We start from the raw sequence: 22640 nt of genomic DNA, 5'->3' as shown, positions 1-22640 counted from the left end.
TCCGTCCTCCGCCTGGGCTGCGGGGCCTGTTTCTGGCCCCAGGCCCGCGCCGAGCGACGCCAGGGCCCATCGGCGCCCACGCGGGGAGGACTACGAGTTCTCTGCCGGAAACGGACGGACGTGATTGGCAGCCCGAGCCCTGGGGGCTCCCCCCCACCCCACACCCCCCGCCTACTTCCAAGGCAGGAAGCGGAAGTGGCGTCACTGGTTCGCGCGGTCTTTTCGTCTCGCGACTCAGCGCCTCGTGGAGTTCTGAAGTCGGTCCTCGTGCGGTGGCCACCTCCTCGGTGCGGCCCGTGGAGGGAGTTCTCTGGGCGCACGGAGGGCGTTAAAGGACAGGTGCGGCCCGGGACCCCAGGGGCTCCGTAGAGAGGCCGGGTCTCCGCTCGTCCGCCCGGCCGCTGGGCCCCGCGCTGAGCCGGGGCGGGAAGGGCGCCGTGCGGGGCGTTGGCGTCCCCTGCGCTTCCCTGGTCAGAGCCTCCGAGTCACCTTCGAGGCTTTTTCCCAGAAGGAGAAGCAGCTCCGCTGTGCGAGTCCCGTTGCTCAGGCCCCGCGCCCTCCGGTTCTCTGGACCTGCGACCCCGCCGTGTGGCTGTGAGTCCGGGGGAAAGTGGTTCGGGGGCCTCTGCTGCTTTTCCTGGGCGACAGAACGTGTCACCGGAGGATTTGGCCTTGTCTTGGCGCGTTCTTCATTTCTGAACGTTACGGAAAATAAGATAGTTTCTTAGGTCTCTTAACCTAAAAATAGACCGCCAAATGAAAGGCAGAGAGGCGTTTATTTGTGGATCGCAGACCTGCAATTCTGGGAGCACGGATTCAGGTAGGAACCCTGATAGTGTGCGCTAGGGAGTAGAAGGGGCTTTTAAAGGAGGAGGTTTGTATTGCAAAAAATGTTAATTGGCGGTAGCTCAAAAAACTAATCTTGGCTAAAGGTAATTCATCGGTGAGGCCGGCTAGTGGGAGGCCAAGTCCCTCACTGGGAGGGGCTGCAGGTTTCTTCAGGTGACTCGGTTGGAAAGTTCCTTTTCTGCTCCCTGACGACCTGCATAAGACCCATTTCCTTAATGGCTCCCAGCGCTGTTTTTAAGCCCTTAGACGTAAGTGATTCCATTATTTCACATTTCACAGCTTGCAAGGCTTTGTATATTCATTTACTAGGTGTTATACTCCCACTTAATGAATGTTTGGATGGTCAATTAGTGCTTAGTGAGAAGAGTCAACCCAAGGCTATTCTTAAGAAACTTGTAAACTGTTGGGGGAGGCAAACATCTCTCCAGGAAATAAATGTGTTATTACAAATTGATTAGAGTTCTGGAGCTCAAGTAGATATGGGGAAAGTGTTCTGTATTTGTTTGGTTATACATCTAGGCTGAGAGAGGGGAGAGCATTAAGGTTTACTCCCAGTTTTGACAGTGGAGACGTTTTATTTGGTTGCTGAAAATGCCGAAGGAGGATTCTAATCTCCGGTGTGTACCTGACAGAAAAGGTAAATGACGTCTGTTCATATGAAGTGAATCAAGAGAAAAGAGGAGAAAGTATAGGGGCCGGCCCGGTGGTGCAGCGGTTAAGTTCGCACGTTCCGCTTCTCGGCGGCCCGGGGTTCGCTGGTTCGGATCCCGGGTGCAGACATGGCACCGCTTGGCACGCCATGCTGTGGTAGGCATCCCACATATAAAGTAGAGGAAGATGGGCACGGATGTTAGCTCAGGGCCAGTCTTCCTCAGCAAAAAGAGGAGGATTGGCAGTAGTTAGCTGAGGGCTAATCTTCCTGGAAAAAAAAAAAAAAAAGGAGAAAGTATAAATGTGTTTTAATCTTATGAACAGCAAATTCATTCAAGGAATTAATCAGAATCAGCAATTCGCTTGTGTTATTATCAACCGTAGCGAAAATATATGTTAATAAACATAGAGTGGTCTTGTAGTCCACCTGGAGGTTCCGTCTCCTACCCAGATCAGGCCTTTGATTCCCTGACCGAACATCCAGAGTAACCCCTCCTGTCTGACTTTTTATAGACACTGTTGCATCTAGGGGGCTAGAATCACTCCACAGGTAAAGGACCAGAACACTCCCCTGACCAGGCAGGTTGCCAGAAAGCACTGGAGGCTCCACGTGGCTTGGTAATATCCATGTTACCCTCTCTGTTTCCCACTTGGGTGTCCCAGTGAGCTAACCATGCCATAGTGAAACAGTTGATGAGGAGTCTGAGGATAAAGTTGGTGAGACTGTGCAGATACGGTGATTCTGTGAATGTCTTTCTTATTGGCAAGGGGCTCAGCTCGTTGCTCAGGTCCAAAGGCTTGACTAAATGTGTCCCCAGATCTCCTGTTTACTCGTTTGTCTCCAGGGATCACTGTTCTCACTTGTGCATAAGTCTGCATAAAATCAAGAGACAAAAATGAGTCTCATTTTAACAAGAGAAGTGAAACATAAAGATGTAAGGAGGATTGTAACAGATATCCTAGTGTGGATGGAGACCACCTAAAGAAAGCCAGACTTCTAGATGGGCCCTCTCCCCAAGGCTGGACTTCAGACCTTGTCAGAGAAGATATCATGGCAGCCCATCGCATGGTGAAGACGTTCACAAGGTTGCCAGAACCACAGGTAGTCAACAGTCAGTGGGCAGGCAGTAAGCAACCTCTGGGTGCAGACATGTCATTAGTGGTGGGTAGCTGGAGAGAGGGAATCAGGTGCAAAACCTGGAGCACTAACCGTCCATATAAGGAGGCTGCTGGAAACAAGTGACTGGTGTGCAGAGATGGTGAAGCTGGTGGATGAGTGCTCAGAAGACAGTGTTCCTCCCACCTTTACGTTCTTAGAGTAATTAAATATGTATTTCTAAGAACTGAGATAGGGCCGGCCTCGTGGCCGAGTGGTTAAGTTCACGTGCTCTGCTTCGGCGGCCCAGGGTTTCACAGGTTCCAGTCCTGGGCGTGGACGTGGTGCCGCTCATCAGGCCATGCTGGGGCGGTGTCCCATGTACCACAGCTGGAGGGACCCACAACTAGAATGTATGTACAGCTGTGTACTGGGGGGCTTTGGGGAGAAAAAGGAAAAGTAAAATGTTAAAAAAAAAAAACAAAAAACTGAGATATATTGTTATGAACAACTATTTAGCTGTGATCTAGGTGTACGTGAAGAGTGGCGTGATGGGTCTCTGTTGATCGTCAACCAGTGGGCGCCTTCGGTGAGCAAGGCTCTCCGCCACCCTTCATACTGGCAGACGTTGGCATCCAGAAGAGACGTAGTGCTTCGCATGAAGTGCACAAAGACCTCTCCCAAACAAGCCGATCCTAATGTCAGACAGCAGTGTCAGAAAGCACTGATACAGCTACAGAGCTCATTATAAAAGCTTGTGTTTCTCCCAAATTTTAAAAATTTAAATGTATGCCCACTCAGTAGTAATTGTTGCAAATAGATAAAACTTTCTTGACATAGTTAGAAGAAGAAATAGACAAATCCACAATTCTAGTGGGAGATTTTAATAGGTTTTTCCGTATTGTTAAACTAAACAATAGAAGAAAGATTAATTGAGGTATAGTAAGGAAATGTTATGTGAAATGCCTGATGTACATATACAGAATAGTGTGTCCTGATTGAACTCAAAAATTGCTTGTCTGAGAGCACGGGGAAGGAATGAACTGGAAGGAGCAAGAAATCTTTGTAGGGGGATAGCTATATTCTGTATCTTGTTTTTGCTGGGTTTTACTATGCCTGTATGCAGTTGTCCAAGCTCATCCAGCAAATGCTTAAGCTGTGTGTATTTAACTGTACGTTAATTATATCTCAATTAGAAAATATAAGGAAAGTCAAAACATTCTATGTTGCCACTGACTAAACAGATTGGTGGGCCTGTTTAGCCCAAGGACCCCCAGTTTGAGAACCCTGGTAATAAGGACAATTAGACTGTGAGGCTAGACGCACAATTTTTGTGACCATATGTGTTTCTGGGTTGTAGTCATCTGAAATGTAGAATAAGGACTGTGGGGTTGTGAGGGTGATATTGGTTCAAAGATAATGAACTCTGGAACTGTCAGTGGTTGACACCATTCAAAGACCATTTGGTAGATTAGCATTTGGCCATTGGTCTGTCTTTGATTTATTAAAGTTAAGGTTTCTTTTTTAATTGAGGTCACACTGGTTTATAATGTATCCGTTTCAGGTTTACATCATTATATTTTGACTTTTGTACAGACCTCATTCTGTTCGCCGCCAAAAGTCTAGTTGCCATCCAACACCTTCCACGTGTGCCTCTTACTCCTTTTGCCCTCCCTCCAGCCACTTTCCTTCCAGTATCCACCAGTCCATTCTCTGAGTGTGTGTGTTTCTTTGTTTATCTTCCACATATAAGTGAAGTCATATGGTGACTGTCTTTCCATCTGACTGACTTCACTTAGTATGATACCCTCAAGGTCCTTCCACCTGCTCACAAATGGCAAGATACTGCCTTTTTATGGCTGAGTAGCATTCCATTCTATATATATCACATCATCTTTATTCATTCATCCCACTGATGGGCACTTGTGTTGCTTCCTAGTCTTGGCTATTGTGATTAATGCTGCGATGAATATAGGTGTGCGTGTGTCTTTTTGAATTAGTGATTTCATGCTCTTTGGGTAAATACCCAGTAGTGGAATAGCTGGATCATATGGTATTTCTATTCTTTCTTTGCTTTCCTTTCCTCCCTGCCTCCCTCCCCCCTCCCCTCCCTCCCCTTCCTCCCCTTCCCTCCCTTCCCTTCCTTCTTTCCTTTCTTTCTGTTTTTTGAGGAAGATCAGCCCTGAGCTGACTGCTACCAATCCTCCTCTTTTCGCTGAGGAAGACTGGCCCTGAGCTAACATCCGTGCCCATCTTCCTCTACTTTATATGTGGGATGCCTACCACAGCATGGCGTGCCAAGCGGTGCCATGTCCGCACCCGGGATCCAAACCAGCGAACCCCAAGCTGCCGAAGCAGAACGTGCACACTTAACTGCTGCACCACTGGGCCAGCCCTTCTATTCTTTATTTTTTGAGAACTCTCCATATGGTTTTCCATAGAGTTTGTACTTGTTTGCAATCCCGCCAACAGTGCAGGAGGGTTTCCTTTTCTCTGCATCCTCTCCAACACTTATTATTTCTTGTCTTGTTAGTGATACCCATTCTATTGGGCATGAGGTGATATGTCATTGTAGTTTTGATTTGCATTTCCCTGATAACTAGTGATGTTGAACATCTTTTCATATGCCTGTTGGCCATCTGGATATCTTCTTTGGAAAAATATCTATTCATAGCCTCTTCGCGTCTTTTGATTGGGTGGTTTGGTTTTTTTTGTTTACTTGTATGAGTTTTATGAATACATTTGCAATATTAACCTCTTATCAGATATGTGGTTTGCACATATCATCTCCCAATTGCCAGTTTGTCCTTTTGTTTTGTGGATGGCTTCTTTTCCCAAATAGAAGCTTTCCAGTCTGATGTCGTCCCACTTGTTTGTTTTCACTTTTGATTCCCTTGCCTGAGACATGATATTCAAAGTAATACTTCTAAGACATATCAAAGAGCGGACTGCCAGTGTTTTTCTCTAGGAATTTTCTGGTTTCAGGTCTTACATTCAAGTTTGTAACGCATTTTGAGTTAATTTTTGTGTATGGTATAAGACAGTGGTCTGCTTTCACTCTTTTGTGTGTGGCCGTCCAGCTTTTCCAACTCCATTTATTGAAGAGACTTTCTGTTCTCTATTGTGTGTTCTTGGCTCCTTTGTTGAAGATTAGCTGTCTGTAGACGTGTGGGTTTATTTGTGGGCTCTCAATTGTGTTCCATTGAGCTGTGTGTCTGGTTTTCTGCCACTGCCATACTGTTTTGATTGCTCTAGCTTTCTGGTCTATTTTGAATTTAGGGTGTGTAATAACTCCACCTTTCTTCTTTTTTGTCAGCATTGCTCTGGCTATTTGGGGTCATCTGTTGTTCCATGTAAATTATAACATTCTTTGTTCTGTTTCCATGAAGAATGTCATTGGAATTCTGATTGGGATTGCATTGAATCTGTCAATTGCTGTAGGTACAATGGACATTTTAACTATGTTAATTTTTTCTGTGTGTCTTTTCTGTGTATTTATCACCTTGCTGCAAGCTTTCTATACCTTTGTCACATGTTCAGATAGAAGAACGTCTTTCAGCATTTCTTTGAGGCAGGTCTAGTGGCGAACTCCCTCAGCTTTTGTCCCTCTGGGATAGCCATTATTTCTCCTTCGTATGTGAAGGATAACCTTGCTGGATAGAATGTTCTTGGCTGACAGTGTTTATTCTTGAATATTTTGAGTATATCGTTTCACTCTTTCTTAAGCCTGTCGAGCTTCTGCTGAGAAATCCCCTGATAACCTACTGGGGATTCCTTTGTAAGTTATTTTCTCCTCTACGGCCACCCTTAATGTTCTTTCTTTCTAATTGACTTTTGATACTTTTAGTATAATGTGTCTTGGAGGAGGTCTTTTTGCGTTGAGATAATTAAGTGTTCTCTTAGCTTCATGACCATGTAGATCCAGTTCCTTCCCCGGGGTTTGGGAATGTCTCAGCTCTTATTTCTTTAAATAAGCTCTCTGCTCCCTTCTCCCTCTCTCCTCCTTTTGGGATACCCATTATCCTTATTTTGCTTTTCCCAACTGAGTCAAATATTTCTTGTATGATCTGTCCATTTTAAGAATATCTTTATTCTCTCTCCTCTCCCACCAGAATCTTTTCTGGATTTCTATCTTAGAGCTCAGTAACTCTCTCCTCCATATGGTCTGCTCCATTTCCAATGCTTTCTCCTTTATTCTCAATCTTATTTATTGTGTTCTTCACTGCCGGTTTTCCAAGTTCATTTTTTTTTTTTTAGAGTTTCAATCTCTTTGTTGAAGCACTCCTTTTGTTCATTAGTTTTATTCCTGTGGTCAGTGAACTGTCTTCCTGTGTTTTCTTTTAACCCATTGAGTGTCTTTAGGACAGCTATTTTGAATTCTTTGTCATTCGTTCACAGTTTTCTGTGAGTGCAAGTTAGGTTTCTTGAAAAGTGTCATTTTCTTTTTATGGTACTGAGTTCCTGTAGTTTTCACAGTGCTTGATGAGTTGTTCCCCTGCTGGCACATTTGGGTACCAAAAAGCTTTCTTACTTAGGTAAGTCTTTGTTTATTTTGATTCTGAGCTACTTCTGGTTGTATTCGAGAGCCTTCCATCCTCCACTATCTGTCAGGAATTTTCAGTGCCCACCTTGTGCTGCTGTTGACTCTGAGGTTGCTGGTACCTTGTCGCTTATTGATACTGGTGTAATTGTGGCTGTCACCCCCAAGGTCACTTGTACTGTAAGGTCGTCTGCTACTTCTGGGGTTGCCTAGGTCGTGGGTTCTGCCACTGTGGTGGGGGTAATGGGAAAAGTGGGGTGGGAGCCAGGGTCATGGCAACCTCTGTGACATCTGGGTGTCTGCAGGCACCCCTGCTATGGTCGGGGCCTGAAGTTGCAAGGGCTTCTGAAGCTGGAGGGCACCAGGGTTATGGGCCCTGTTGTTGCCGTTGCCTGGCTCTCTGCATGCTCTCCATGGGCTCATGCACTGCTGCCACATGTGCCCTCTGCACTGTTACTCCCGGGTTCTCTGAGAATACTGGACAAGTCTTGCTGGGGGTGTTCAGTTTGTGGGTATTGCTGCTGCTGCCGAGTGGGACAGGGTTATTGGTGACGCTAGCACCGCCACTGCCCCAAGGGCATGGTTACCTAAGTCATGAGCACCACTGTGACTCCCTGAGTCTCTGTTTCTGGTGCCTACGCAGCTCCTGAACTCAGGTTACTGGTACTGCAACTGCTGCCTGGGTCCCCAGGTGTTGTGTGCAACACTTGTTGCTGGCAGGCGTCTTCCTGGGGGCACTGCTTTTGGGGTCTAAATCAAAGGCACCACTGTGGCTCTTACGGCCTCTGGTCTCAGGTGCTGGTGGGAATCCTGGAATCTCAGGTTACGGGCTACACCACTGCTGGTTGGCAGGGTCTTGGATTCAGCCCTTGCTGCTGGCAGGAGCAGTGTCAGATGGGGCTGCCACCAGGGTAGTGGGAGGGGGCTCATTTACAGGTATCATCCTGGGGCCTACAGGAGCATGCACTGCCTGGATTCCTGGGGCTTCTTTTCATGAGTGTCACCTCAGTTCCAGGGGCCTCTAGCTCCAGCTGTGGCCATAATTCCTGGAACTTCAGTCTTGGAGGCTGCTGCAACTGTTTCTCTGGTTCCACCACATCCAGGAAGTCCAGTCAGTCCACCTTCAGATGTATAGATGTGTGAACTTTTCTGGCATTCTAGTGTGCTGTGCACAGAGTACTTTGTTGGTCTACAGATGTCTGTCCTACTGCTCGTATCTTAGAGGAGAGAGACAGAGGGAACAACTCACTCTGCCATGATTCTGACATCACTCCAAAGGTTCTCGATTTTTAGCACAAAGAAATTAATCTTCAAATAAGGAATGTGAAAAGGCAGTTAAACATGAAGAAAGTCTGTGGAAGAAGTGAGTAAATATAAAAGCCATGTGGCTAGAAAATGGAACTGATAAGTAAAATGAAAAGGTAGTTGTCTGAAAAGAAACATAAAATAGACAAATGTTGGGCAAAGTATGATATGGCATGACCCCTTTCCCAAGGCAAGGCAAGGACACAGACCTACTAATCTGAGTGTTTCCAACCAAGACCTGTGGGGGCTTCCCTGTCCTTGAATGTATTCTGAGTTTCTTTTGGAAAAACATTGACACTTCTTATCTTTTAGAGTCAGATGTGGAAGACCTAATGATTATTTCCCCTTCCCTTCCCTCCCTCCCATCCTTTATTTTCTCACCTGCTGAATCATTTTTATCAGTTATGAATTGGCATGTTACTTATTGCTTTATTGTCTATATTGTCCAATAAAGTGTTGCCTAGGACATTTTCTGTATAAGTTAGTGCGCTCAACTGAGTGCCTGATAGAGAGAAATAAGTTCATTATTCACTGTGGGAATAAAAGAATAAGGCAGCAGTAAGAACTTAAAAGGATGCCCAGAGCTTCAGACTTCTCCAGTATCCTAAGGGAAGCTCAAGAATATTGACCATATAAATCATTTTACTTCGCGTCATATCCCCGGTGGCAATCTTAACCACTGCTGTACAGTAGAATGTGTAAATCATGTTTATAAGGGAAATATTTACTTAAGCATGTAAGTAATATAAAAACACTGTGATATTTTACATTTTTTGCACATTTGAAGACTTCTAAATTCTCTGCGTACTAAATTTTTATCAGATGTGCTTGAGTTATCTTTAGAAAACACAAAATTTAAAGTTGAAAGACTATAGGGGCCGGCCCAGTGGCGCAGTGGTTAAGTGTGCACGTTCCACTTCTCAGTGGCCCAGGGTTCACCGGTTCGGATCCCGGGTACTGACATGGCACTGCTTGGCACGCCATGCTGTGGCAGGCGTCCCACATATAAAGTAGAGGAAGATGGGCATGGATGTTAGCTCAGGGCCAGGCTTCCTCAGCAAAAAAAGGAGGACTGGCAGTAGTTAGCTCAGGGCTAATCTTCCTCAGGAAAAAAAAAATTAAAAAGAAAAAGAAAGGTGAAAGACTATATTCACACAACTTGAGTAAGTGGTTCCAAATATATGTGAGTTACCAACTTCCAGAGAGACATCTAGTACACATGGTCCTCAGTAAATGGCAATTGATGTTACTGAGACTCTTTTTTTAAAAGAAAGATTTTTATTATTTCTTTAAAGATTAGCACCTGAGCTAATGTCTGTTACCAATCTTCTTCTTCTTCTTCTTCTTCCCAAAGCCCGTCAGTACAGTTATATGTTCTAGTTGTAGGTCTTTCTGGTTGTGCTATCTGGGGCACTGCCACAGCATGGCTTGATGAGCAGTGCCATGTCCATGCCCAGGGTCTGAACTGGCCAAACTTTGGGCCATCGAAGCAGAGCACGTGAACTTAACCGTTCGGCCACAGGGTCGGCCCCACTGATACCCTTGATATAGAGCATACTGTTGTATTGGCTTTCAGTTTCACATTCAAGACACAGAGTCCTTTGGTCTGGACCTGAGCAGTCATGCTGCTGGTTTGTGTAGGAGGAGCTGAAGTGGGCCAGAGAATGCTGTTCTCTACATCAGTTTCCTGGTATACAATGCATTAGGTAGAGTGGCTGCTTGATTCAGCAAGTGTATTGCCTTGACAAATGAAGAGTCACATTCCTCAGGACTTCTTTCCTTCCCTGTGGAATGAAACCATTATACTTTTCTTGATGGGCACCATGGCACACGATTCCCTTTTGTGGCTCCAGGAGAGACAGGACTCCTCTGTGATGTTTGATGGCAGTAATGTGTGTGTGTGTGTGTGTGTGTGTGTGTATATTTCTTGGGTGTGCAGGGATATTTCAGAATTTCAAGCAAGAATGGAATGACTTCCAGGCAGGTGAATGTTGAAATTAGGGTCATCTCTGGGTCCTCATGCCTTTTTTCTTTTTTCCTAGGTCTGCTTTCTAAGGACCCTTTCTGCCTTCCTGAGGAAAAGATAGAGGCAGAAAGGATGGTGACTGAGTATTTGACAAATTTTTCTCAGGTAATTAGAAGGTGTATCCTTCTACAAAATGAGATACTGCATCCACAAAATAGATTTCTTTCTAGATACACCTGTACCAGGGCTTTTAAAAGAAATGAAGCCACTCAAGGACTGAGTCCCTGCTGAATTCCCTCCCAAAATGGAGCCTCTCATATTGTTTCCTGTGAATAATCTCAGTAGTTTGATAATTACCATCTACTGTTGTCTCTTATGATGGCAACTGCATATTTTTTCGTTTTGCTGCCTGCTCTCATGGTAACAAAGATAAAAGTATGCATTTATCAAAGAATTTAATCGCTCATCAGCTTCTTCAGCTCCTTAGGACTCTGCTGCCAGAGGGAAATAAGATGGAGAAGAGCTGTCCATCTAGTTGTGGTCAAATAAGTTCATGTGTCATAGGTTCCATTAAAGCCATAACTGGAAGATATCAACCATGAGTGAGTGTAGATCAAGCTTCATCGCACCTTGCGGGATATGATAAGAGACCTAGACACCCTCTGTTGTCGTTGGATCTCCCATCTTCATTCCCCAGTGAACACTGCTGGAGATGTTACTTTACTGAAGCCAGCTTATGTGTGATGATTTAGGCCTCAGTTACCTTTGCTGATGTGGCTGTGCACTTCACCCAAGAGGAGTGGACTTTACTGGACCCAACTCAGAGAAATCTATACAGAGATGTGATGCTAGAGACCTACAAGAACCTGACCACAGTAGGTAAGGCTGCCATCCTTCCTGTAGCCTCTTATGGGAAAGATATATTCCCAGTTCCAGTATTGGAAATGTGAAATCTGCTCATGGAACTTAACGGACATGAATCTCTACACTAATGGGTGAACTGAACCATAGAACTGTGGTTCTAGGACTAACACCATCCCCATCACTCTGTTAGAATGTGCATTCTCAGACCCACCTTCAACATAGTGAATGAAACTGGCATTAAGCCCAGTCATTTCTGTTTTAACAAAAACAGTGGATGTGATCCTGTTGGACAACACAGTTTAACAACCACTGGTGTAGTGGTTTCTCCACGAGAATGAACATTTCTTTTTGCATTTACTTTATTTCTTGCTTCAGTATAAGTCTTAATAGTTTGTAATATATTTATATATATATAAATATATACATTTGAACATGGGTTTCATGGGCCAGAGACAACCAGTCTCTTTGAAACACAGAAAGAGCATATTTGCATTTTGTTCTCTTTTGAAATTATTTTACTTCATTCATTAGAAGTCTAGAAGTTGCTTCATGTGAACGTTTGTCATCTGTTTTAGAGGCCTTTCCCATTAAGATCTCTTTTCCTGTGAACAGAGTATCAGTTGTTCAGACCCAATCTGATATGTTGGTTGGAACAAGAAGAAGAGTTGGGGACAGTGGAGACTGGAGTCTTCCAAGGTGAGTCATCGTGAAGAACTTCGCTGGTCAATGAAAATTTCACGATGTTTGGAATGACAATGAGGAAACTTTAAGACGTGCTTTCTCTTGAAGGCTGAGGTCAGTGTTCTCTGATGCTTTGGGATATCATGAGCTTCTCATACATTCTTACTTTACATTCGGTCAAAGTTTCCTATGATCTCAGAAAAAAACCTTGTCCTGTTTGTCTTTTAAGTTAATCACTTGGTATATGCTCTTTGTCCAGAACTTTCCTACTTTCTTTGCCTGATGATATTCTGTCTCTTTTCCCCATCATATTTAACTTCCATAGAATTCTTCTAATTGATTGCTGAATCTTTGAGTACACATCCTTATTCCAAAATTTTGGCAAAGTCAAACTCCTCGAATCTGTCTTATCTTTTATTTAATATGTTTAACTTAGAAATAATACAAATGAGCCTACTATTCTTAATCCCTTTAATGTACATTTCTGTCTGTAAATTCCTACATATTTTCTCCTTGTTTATTTTAGAATGGGATATTCAACTTAAAACCAAAGACTCAGCAATTCAGCAGGGTATGTTTTGGGGAAAAGCATCCAATAGTATAGAAATGGTAAGTTTTAAAAGACATATTTATTTTCCACGTTTAGAAAAGGTTGGGATTTTCATTAGATAGAACACGAGAGCAAGTGATAGATATTTGAGATGAGTGGCATTGGCCCAAGAGAGAGCAATGACTCTGGAGAGGTATTGTGAATATGGTGAATTTGGGAATATTTTAAACCTAACTTGAAAGTTGTTGCTTCAGAATTCCAAGAATGACTCATTCCCACTTATGTAATTTGCCATTGAGTTTTCTAACAATACCATGAGACCGTACAGGAATCTTAGGATTTGAGTAGATGGCATATCGTTCTGGCAGAGAGATTCCATCCTTAAACTTGAAAGAAATGAACACAGTAGGAAGTGTATGAGTGTAATGATAACGATGGAAATCATCATCATCATAATGATGCTTCTGCTTTGAGATGGGTAAGATAAATTATTGAGTTTGAGAAATCTTTGAATTATCATTCTTTTATTCATCAACAGGAAAGAATCCACAGTGGGTGGGAACTCTATGATTGTGAGCAATGTGGGAAAGTCTTCAGTGAACATTCATGTCTTGAGACCCAGAGGAGAACTCAGAATGGAGGGAACGCTCATGAGGATAATCAGCATGAAAAACGCTTCCTTGGTCTACACACGAAAACCTCTACTGGAGAGAAATTTTCTAGGTTTAGTCAGTGGGGAAAAGCCATCAGCCTGAGTTCAGATGTTACGTACTCAAAAACTAGCATGCAAGAGGAAGCATTCAAATGCAGTCATGGCAGGAAAGCCTTTGTGAATCAGTCTTACATTCAGGCCCAAACGAGAACTCACAATGGAGGAAAACTGTGTGAATGGAAGGAATATGGGAGATCTTTTATTCACTCCACAAGCCTTGCTGTGCGTGTACAAACTCAAACTGGTAACAGCCATTACGAATGTAAGGAATGGGGGAAATCTTCTGAAGGGATCTCATACTCTCATTCTCTCATTGAAATTCACACTGGAATAAAACCATTTATCTGTAAGGAATGTGGGAAAAGCTTTAAGCGTTCTGTGCTTGTTAATGCTCACTTGGGAAGTCACACTCTTGAGAAACCTTATGAATTTAAGGAATATGGGAAAGCTTTCACTCAATCCTCAGGCCTTGTTCACCACAAAAAAACTCCCTCTGAAGAAAGGCGTTTTAAATGTGCCACGTGTGGGAAAGCCTTTCCTGCTTCCACAAGTCTCCATTACCATTTGAGAACTCACAGTGGAGAGAAGCCTTTTGAGTGTAATCTATGTGAAAAAAGGTTTGCAAGTTCTTCACAATTAATCTTTCACAAACGAACTCACACTGGAGAGAAACCCTATCAGTGTGAGGAATGTGGGAAAGCCTTCAGTCGATCCTCAAACCTTATTGTCCATAGAAAAACTCACAGTGGAGAGAACACTGTTGAGTGTAGTATATGTGAAAAAAGATTTACAAGTCCTTCATCCTTAATTGTTCACAAGCGGACTCACACTGGAGAGAAACCATTTGAATGTAAGGTATGTGGGAAAGCTTTTGCTGTTTCTTCAACTCTTCGTTACCATTTGAGAACTCACAGTGGAGAAAAGCCTTTTAAATGTGACACATGTAGGAAAGCCTATGCTGATTTCAGAAGTCTCCGTTACCATTTGACAACTCACAGTGGACAGAAACCTTTTGTGTGTAGTATATGTGAAAAAAGATTTACAAGTCCTTCATCCTTAATCATTCACAAGCGAACTCACACTGGAGAGAAACCCTATGAATGTGAGAAATGTGGGCAAGCCTTTGGTACTTCCTCAGCTCTTCGTTACCATCTGAGAGCTCACTGTGGAGAGAATCTTTTTGAGTGTAATCTATGTGAAAAAAGGTTTGCAACTTCTTCGCAATTAATCTTTCACAAGCGAACTCACACTGGACAGAAACCCTATCAATGTGAGGAATGTGGGAAAGCCTTGGCTAGTTGCTCATCTTTTAGTTACCATCTGAGAACTCACAGTGGAGAAAAGCCTTTTGAGTGTAATCTATGTGAAAAAAGGTTTGCAGGTTCTTCACAATTAGCCTTTCACAGGCGAACTCACACTGGAGAGAAACCCTATCAATGTGAGGCATGTGGGAAAGCCTTGGCTACTGCCTCAGCTCTTCGTTACCATCTGAGAACTCACAGTGGAGAGAAGCCTTTTGAGTGTAATCTATGTGAAAAAAGGTTTGCAACTTCTTCACAATTAATCTCTCACAAACGAATTCACACAGGAGAGAAACCCTATGAATGTGAGGAATGTGGGAAAGCCTTCAGTCGATCCTCAAACCTTATTGTCCATAGAAAAACTCACAGTGGAGAGAACACTGTTGAGTGTAGTATATGTGAAAAAAGATTTACAAGATCTTCATCCTTAACCGCTCACAAGCGAACTCACACTGGAGAGAAACCCTATCAATGTGAGGTATGTGGGAAAGCCTTGGCTACTTCCTCAGCTCTTAGTTACCATCTGAGAACTCACAGTGGAGAGAAGCCTTTTGAGTGTAATCTATGTGAAAAAAGGTTTGCAACTTCTTCACAATTAGTCTTGCACAAGCGAACTCACACTGGAGAGAAACCATTTGAATGTAAGGTATGTGGGAAAGCTTTTGCTGTTTCCTCAACTCTTCGTTACCATTTGAGAACTCACAGTGGAGAAAAGCCTTTTAAATGTGACACATGTGGGAAAGCCTATGCTGATTCCAGAAGTCTCCGTTACCATTTGACAACTCACAGTGGACAGAAACCTTTTGTGTGTAGTATATGTGAAAAAAGATTTACAAGTCCTTCATCCTTAATCGTTCACAAGCGAACTCACACTGGAGAGAAATAAAGAATGTGGGAAAGCCTTCCCTCAATCCTCATGCTTTATTGCCCACATAAAAACTCAGGCTGGAGAGAAGCCTGTTAAATGTGACACACATGGGAAAGCCTTTCATACTTCCTCACATCTTAATAAACCTGTTAGAACTCACACTACATAGAAGCCTATTGAGAGTAATATATGTTGGAAAACATTGGCCATTTCTTCATACAATATAGTTTACAATCTCTCACTGGAGAGAAACCTTATAAATCAAAGGAATATGGGAAAGACTTCAATTTTCCCACTTCCTTTCAGTCATTAAAGAACTCACCTGGAGAGAAGTCCTATCCACGTAAGGAATGTGGTGAAGCCCTCGGTAGTCCTGATTCACTTCAAAGACATGAAAGGACCACACCGCAGAGATGGTTTCGAATGTAAGGAATGAGGGAGAGCCATCAGAATCTCCTCACAGCCCAGCCTGTGAGAACTCTCAGTGATGCCATCCTATTAAGAAACATGGAAAGCCCTTCCCTATATTTTTTCATTGAAATATACATTTATTGTATATATGAGATCTTGCAGTGGAGAGAAAACCAAGTGAAGTAAGATGTGGGAAAACTGTTCTGGTCATGTTCACTTGTGATCTCACTGTGGAGAAAAACTTTATGAATGTAAAAAAATGTACAGTTGTCATCATTTTCCATTAGATTATTTCTCATCTGTAATAAATATGGGGTTATTCACAGTCAAGAGATTGTGGGAATATAAGAAATATAGGAAGTGCTACCGTGAGTGTGAATCTTGGGGTCTTCTGAGAGGCACACCATTCTGGGTGGTTTGATTGATCTGTTTTAAGCTATTGTGGTTAGTCCCTGAGCATTCCTGTGCCCGAGGTGTTCTTTCCAGTGATAGGGCAGTCTAGTTGCTACAGTTTCCACGCTGCTGCCTGGTTAAAAGTGGGTCAACAGAATTCAGTTAATCCTCTTATAAGTACCTTGATCATCTTGTTGGGTTGACATGGACTTACATTGTGGAGATTGTGACTGTGTAGAGTGCTCACCAAACTCGTTCACAGTGAGTCACACCAACCAACATGGTTAAAATACATCATAAATTTTGTAAAATTACCTTTTTCCTCTCACAGCTGGTCCTTTCAGATAAAAAGTCAGTTTCAAGCATAGGATGAGTGGAGAAAAAGAGAGAGTACACCTATAATGGGTGACACCCTGATTTTGTGGCCTTTGTGGGTGAACAACAACCCTACTACCTGGGGATGATCTTTAATCTCAAGCCCATACAGGATGATGGTGAGAATCATGAGTGTTCTCTTTCAACCATACCCAACACCACAGCCTGGGAAAACAATGATATTTGTCTGAGTCAAGCAACAGCTGTTGGAGGTGGTATGACCTGCATCTGTGTTTGTCGTTCTATCCATGGGCGGTGAAAATTGAAAAACTCACGTGAATGTAGCTGGTCCTGATAATCTGGTGTGCTTGATGCCCTCACTGGCAGTTCCTGAATGTGACCCTTGAGTATGGACACAGACCAACACAATGTGTTTTCAGCTTCAGTGATACAAAATCACATATTTCAGATGCTGAAGCAGCCTTGGCTTACATCCAGTATTGCCATCAGGTGTGCAGGTGTTTTTTTTTTTAAGATTTTTTTTTCCTTTTTCTCCCCAAAGCCCCCCGGTACATAGTTGTATATTCTTCATTGTCCTTCAGAGTCCTTCTAGCTGTGGCATGTGGGGCGCTGCCTCAGCATGGTTTGATGAGCAGTGCCACGTCTGGCCCAGGATTCAAACGAACGAAACACTGGGCTGCCTGCAGTGGAGCGCGCCAACTTAACCACTCAGCCACAGGGCCAGCCCCTGTGCAGGTGTTTAATGTCACTTTCTTAAGGCTTAATCAAAACACTCTGGGGCCGACCCCATGGCCGAGTGGTCAAGTTTGTGTGCTGTGCTGCGGCAGCCCAGGGTTTCCCTTGTTCGGATCCTGGGCGCGGACATGGCACCACTTGTCAGGCCACATTGAGGCAGCATCCCACATGCCACAACTAGAAGGACCCACAACTAAGATAGACAACTATGTACCAGGGGGTTTTGGGGGAGATAAAACAGAAAAAAAAAAAAACCTCTATGATAATCTAAGTCAAGGTTAACAATAAATTCAGATCAAGAATTCTCTGTGCATATTAATGTTACATTTGTGTGGAGGAGTATGTCATTTTATGATTTGCTCTTGGATATATATATTGTAATTTATCCAATATGTTGCCTCTTTTATTGTGGGCAACAGCACTGATGATCAGCAGAGTAATCTTAACCTTTTGTGGGCAGTGTAAGCCCATCAGTTGGCCTTAGATGATATCCTAACTGTCTGAAAGAAGACCTATGGGTCCTGTCAGAATGTGTCACTGTTGCCTGAGCCTGAGAGCTTATGGGTGGTGTTTGAGGTCACACCTGCAGATTGGCCTCATTCTGCTGCTGGAACTCCTAGTGACAGCATCCTCAATAAGTGCTGTACAAGAGAAATGGAGCAGATTTGGTCCCAGCTTCCGTTTGTCAATGCTGACAAAGTGGCATATTCATGTGAAAAATCTCCAAAAGCCAAGATGATGTGAGTCATATATGCTGCAACACAGTGAACCTTTAAAAATATCTTAGGTGAAAAGAAACTATTGATAGAAGATTGTATGATTTCATTTACATGAAATGTAATGAAGTATGAATCTATTGAGACAGGAGATTTGAGTTCATCTGTATGTTAAGAGAGAAGGGAAATTAGTGTTTTGACACCCAAGGCTGCTTTTGAAGTGATGAAAACATTCTAAAGTTATAACTTTACACAAGTCTGTGCATTTTCTAAACAACATTGGATTGTATAGATATAAATGGATGAATTGTACAGTATGTGAATTATATCAGTAAAGCTGTTTAAAGAACCAAATGAGAAAATTATGATAGTGCCTACGGCATTGGCAAGTTATGAGCATAATAAATTTCATGTCTGTGAGGCATCTAGCATGGTAAGATGCAGCAAACAGTAGCTTCCAGTTTTCTTTACCACTACATATGACAACAATTTAAAACTATTAAAATCAAAGGCTATGACATGGGCATAATAAATATATTACTGTAGAGAAGAGTCTTGGTACTAGTACAGGTACATAGATCAATTTACTGTTTAATAAACGTGGGATTTCAAATCCATACGGCAAAGGTATTTCATCAATAAGTACTCCTGCGACAGTTGGCCTCTTGGAGGAATAAAGTTGGGTCTGCTACGTCATACCCCGATCAAAATAGATTGGATGATGATTAAATATTTAAATGTCTTTAGAAGTTGTAAATTTAAGAAAATTATGAAATCTGCATCGAATGTAATGTTTCAGACACGTTGTAAGGCAAGACAAGAAATCCAGGGTTTATTTTAAAAAATAGACTCCTTTGGCTACGTAGACATTTAATATTTTGTACAGCAACGGATGAAACATTAAAATAGCAAAATAGTTATCAATTCAATAGATTCCTAAAATACATATGATAATGTAAACAATCAATTATTGATAAAATGTGTTAGTAAATCTGGATTTAAAAAGACCTTTATTAATGTCGGTATGGCAACCCACTGAAAGCTACAGCAAACATGGTTATGAGAGAAACTTTAGAACCATTCGTAAGTGAAGCATTTCTGGTAATGGTGCTATTTCACAACATAATATGGGATGTCCTGTCCCATATGGGAAAATTGGAAAGATCAAAACAGTTATTTGAAAAAGAAAAAAAAGATTTATAGTCATTACATTAAAAATGCAAAAGAATCAATAGCGTTTACCATGGTGTCCAACATTCATAAAAAAGAAACGGAGAAACAAGACCAAATGATGGGGTTGACAGAATGGAGGAAATAGGTTATTTCATGGATAGGCTGGCAGATCGTTAGGGGAGAACCCTTCTAAGGGTTCTGGGAAGGTGAGGTGAAGCAGGTAAAAAAAGCTTTTGCTGAACAATCCCATATCCAACCACCACCCAGCTGCGGGCCCCACCCTCCGCCTGAAGCTCACCTGAAGCCCTGGTCCTAGCCTCCACCTTGTCTCGGGCTGTTTCTGCCTCCAGAGCCAGCGCTGAATCAACGTAGGCCCGCCCTCACTCGTGATCGTTCAGTAGAATTTCTCAGTCTGAAGCAGTCTCTTGACTGACAGTGTGAGCCTCAGAGCTCCACCCCCTTCGTCCCCAGGCAGGAAGCGGAAGTGTGATTACTTGTTGATCAGGACTTTTCTCTTGGCTGCTCCTGGTATCTGGAGACTTTCTTCCTGCTGGTGGTCCTGCCCAGCCCGGCTTTGGTGAGGCCAGCACAAAGGGCCTGGTGGCTGAAGGGAGAGTCAAAGTGTGTTTGGTCCGGGTGACCAAGGGCCTACTTACTGAGCCCTGGCGTGTGCCGCTCGCTCCCGCTGGGGCGCTGGGGCCTCCCAGCACCTCCGCGTCACAGAGCCCGTTGGGGCGTTTGTTCTCCCGCCAGAAGTTTCAGTCAAGAAATGTGAGGGCCCGTGCACAGGGTCTTTTCACCCACTGAGCTTCCCTCTTCAAAAGCCTCCAAAGCAGCCTTTGTGACTTGTCTCCAGAAGGAAAAGAAATTCCGCCATTGGAGTGACGATGACTCGGCCCCCACGTCCTCCCATCCTCACAGATCTGCCAATTCTGGCCCATTCTGGGGAGCGCCGGGGGAATGTCGGTTCAAGAGGGCCTCTTTTTACGTTTATATGTGAAAGAATGATTCATCTGGGAACCTGGCTTTGTCTTTGCATGTCCTTCGTTTACTTGTGCCACATTACATTCAGGTAGAAAGATACTTTATTAGATGTCTATGATGTGCATATTCCTATATGTAAACATTGTATGTAGACAAGTCTTTCTACTAAAGCCAACAAGAATACTCCCTGTCTCTTCAAACTTCCTAGGCCTGCATATCTGCATACAGCTTCCAAACGGGCCTCCAGGAGAAAAGGATGGAGACTTTATTACAGGAGTTCTAGAATAATTGAATTCACCATCATGAGGGTGTTTGGAATAAGTGTACTTTTTTCCACATTCTGCTTTTGAAAAATCTCAAACCTAAGAAAACTTGAACAACCCAGTTTTTATAATTTTTTTTTAATTATCTTACTGATGTCATATGGCTTATATCATTGTGTAAATTTCAGGTGTACATTATTACATATCAGTTTCTGTATAGACTGCATCATGTTTGCCACCAAATCTAGTTATCATCACCATACACATGTGCCCCTTTACCTGTTTTACCCTCCCTACCCGCTTCCCCTCTGGGAACCACTAATGTGTTCTTATGCATGTGTTTATCTTCCACATATCAGTGAAATCATACAGTGTTTGTCTTTCTCTGGTTTATTTCGCTTTGCATAATATTCTCAAGGGCTGTCGGTGTTGTGGGAAATGGCACAATTTTGTCCTTTTCATGGCTGACTAGTTTTCCATTGTATGTATATATATATATATATACACATTTGATATATATATATATATATATCAAATCTCCTTTATTCATCTGTTGATGGGCACTTGGGTTGCTTCCAAGTCTTTGCTATTGTTAATAATGCTCCAATGAGCAGGAGGCATAAATCTCTTGGGATTGTGGATTTCATGTTCTTTGGATAAATGTAGAATAGTGGCATAGCTGGATAAAGTGGTATTTCTCTTTTTAATTTTTGGGATATCTCCATACTGTTTTCCATAGTGGCTGCACCAGTTTGCATTCAGACCAGCAATGGATGAGTGTTGTCTTTTCTCCACATCCTCTCCAACATTTGTTATTTCTTCTCTTGTTAATTATAGCCATTTTGATGGGTGTAAGGTGATATCTCATTGTATTTTTGATTTGCATTTCCCTAAAAGTTAGTGATGTTGAACATCTTTTCATGTACCTGTTGGTCAACTGTATATCTTCTTTGGAAAAATGTCTGTTCACATCCTCTACCCATTTTTTGATTGGGTTATTTGGTGTTTCTGTTGTTGAGTTGTCTGTGTTCTTTATGTAGTTTGGAAATTAACCCCTTGTCAGATATATGATTTGCAAGTATTTTCTCCCAGTTGGTGGGTTGTCTTTTCATTTGGTTAATGGTTTCCTGTGCCTGTAGTACCTCTTTGGTCTGATGTAGTCCCGTTGGTTTATTTTCCCTTTTGTTTCCCTTGCCTGAGTAGACTTGCATTTGAAAAGATACTGCTAAGACCTATGTGAAAGAGTGTACTGCCTACATTTTGTTCAAGGATTTTTATGGTTTCAGGTCTTTCTTTCAAGTCTTTAATCCCTTTTGAGTAAATGTTGGTGTATGATATAAGATACTGATGTACTCTCATTCTGTTGCACTTGGCTGTCCAGTTTTCCAAACACCATTTATTGAAGAGACTTTCCTTTCTCCATTGTATGTTCTTGGTTCTTTTGTCAAAAATCAGCTGTCCATAGATGTGTGGGTTTATTTCTGGACTTTCAATTCTGTTCCATTGATCTGTGTGTTTGTTTTTCTGCCAGTACCGTGCTATTTTGGTTTCTATAGCATTATGGTATATTTTGAAGTCAAGGATTGTGATACTCCCAGCTTTGTTCTTTTTTCTCAGGATTGCTTTGGCTACGTGGAGTATTTCATTGTTGCATATAAACTTGGGGATTCTTTGCTCTATTTCCATAAATAATGTAATTGGGATTCTGACTGGGTGAATTGCAATGAATTTGCAAATCTGATTGCAATGAATCTGTAGATTGCTTTAGGTAATATGTACATTTTAACTATGTTTATTCTTCCAATTCATGAGCATGGCATTTCTTTCCATTTCTTTATGCCTTCCTTGATTTCTTTCAATAAATACCTTTCAGTGTATAGGTGTTTCACCTCTTTGGCTAAATTTATTCCTGGATATTTTATTCTTTTTACTGCATTTTAAATAGGATTTTATTCTTCTTCTTCTGATAGTTTGTTATTAGAGTATAAAAGTGCAACTGAGTTTTGTTATGTTGATGTTGTATCCTGCCACCTTGCTGTAGTTGTTGATTATTTCTAATCATTTGCTGGTGGATTGTTTAGGGTTTTCTATGTATATAATCATGTTATACACAGAGTTTTACTTCTTACTTTCCAATTTGGATACCTTTACTTCTGTGTCTTGCTTCATTGCTCTGGAGAAAACTACCAGTACTATGTTGAATAAGAGTGGTGAGAGTGGGTACCCTTGTCTTCTTCCTGTTTTCA

At 42.5% G+C, this 22640-nt stretch overlaps 1 protein-coding gene across 3 annotated transcripts; it reads left to right on the top strand.

Annotated features, from left to right (window-relative positions):
- The first annotated feature begins 218 nt into the window (after positions 1-218).
- On the top strand, positions 219-16501 carry LOC103558079 (zinc finger protein 26-like). 3 transcript variants are annotated; one of them, XM_070625548.1, is made up of 6 exons: positions 219-339; positions 10484-10572; positions 11160-11286; positions 11884-11967; positions 12479-12561; positions 13041-16501. In XM_070625548.1, exons 2-6 carry the CDS (start codon positions 10540-10542, stop codon positions 15399-15401), a joined length of 2688 nt encoding a protein of 895 aa, XP_070481649.1. In that variant the 5' UTR covers positions 219-339; positions 10484-10539; the 3' UTR covers positions 15402-16501. The 3 variants fall into 3 exon arrangements, with proteins under 3 accessions (XP_070481649.1, XP_070481648.1, XP_070481647.1); XM_070625547.1 differs by having other exon boundaries at positions 232-594; XM_070625546.1 differs by having other exon boundaries at positions 268-820.
- Positions 16502-22640: the final 6139 nt, after the last annotated feature.

The sequence above is a fragment of the Equus przewalskii genome, chromosome 6 (assembly GCF_037783145.1).
Source record: "Equus przewalskii isolate Varuska chromosome 6, EquPr2, whole genome shotgun sequence".
Lineage (NCBI taxonomy): Eukaryota > Metazoa > Chordata > Mammalia > Perissodactyla > Equidae > Equus > Equus przewalskii.
The sequence above is the reverse complement of the archived record's forward strand: the minus strand, read 5'-3'. Positions and strand labels throughout refer to the sequence as shown.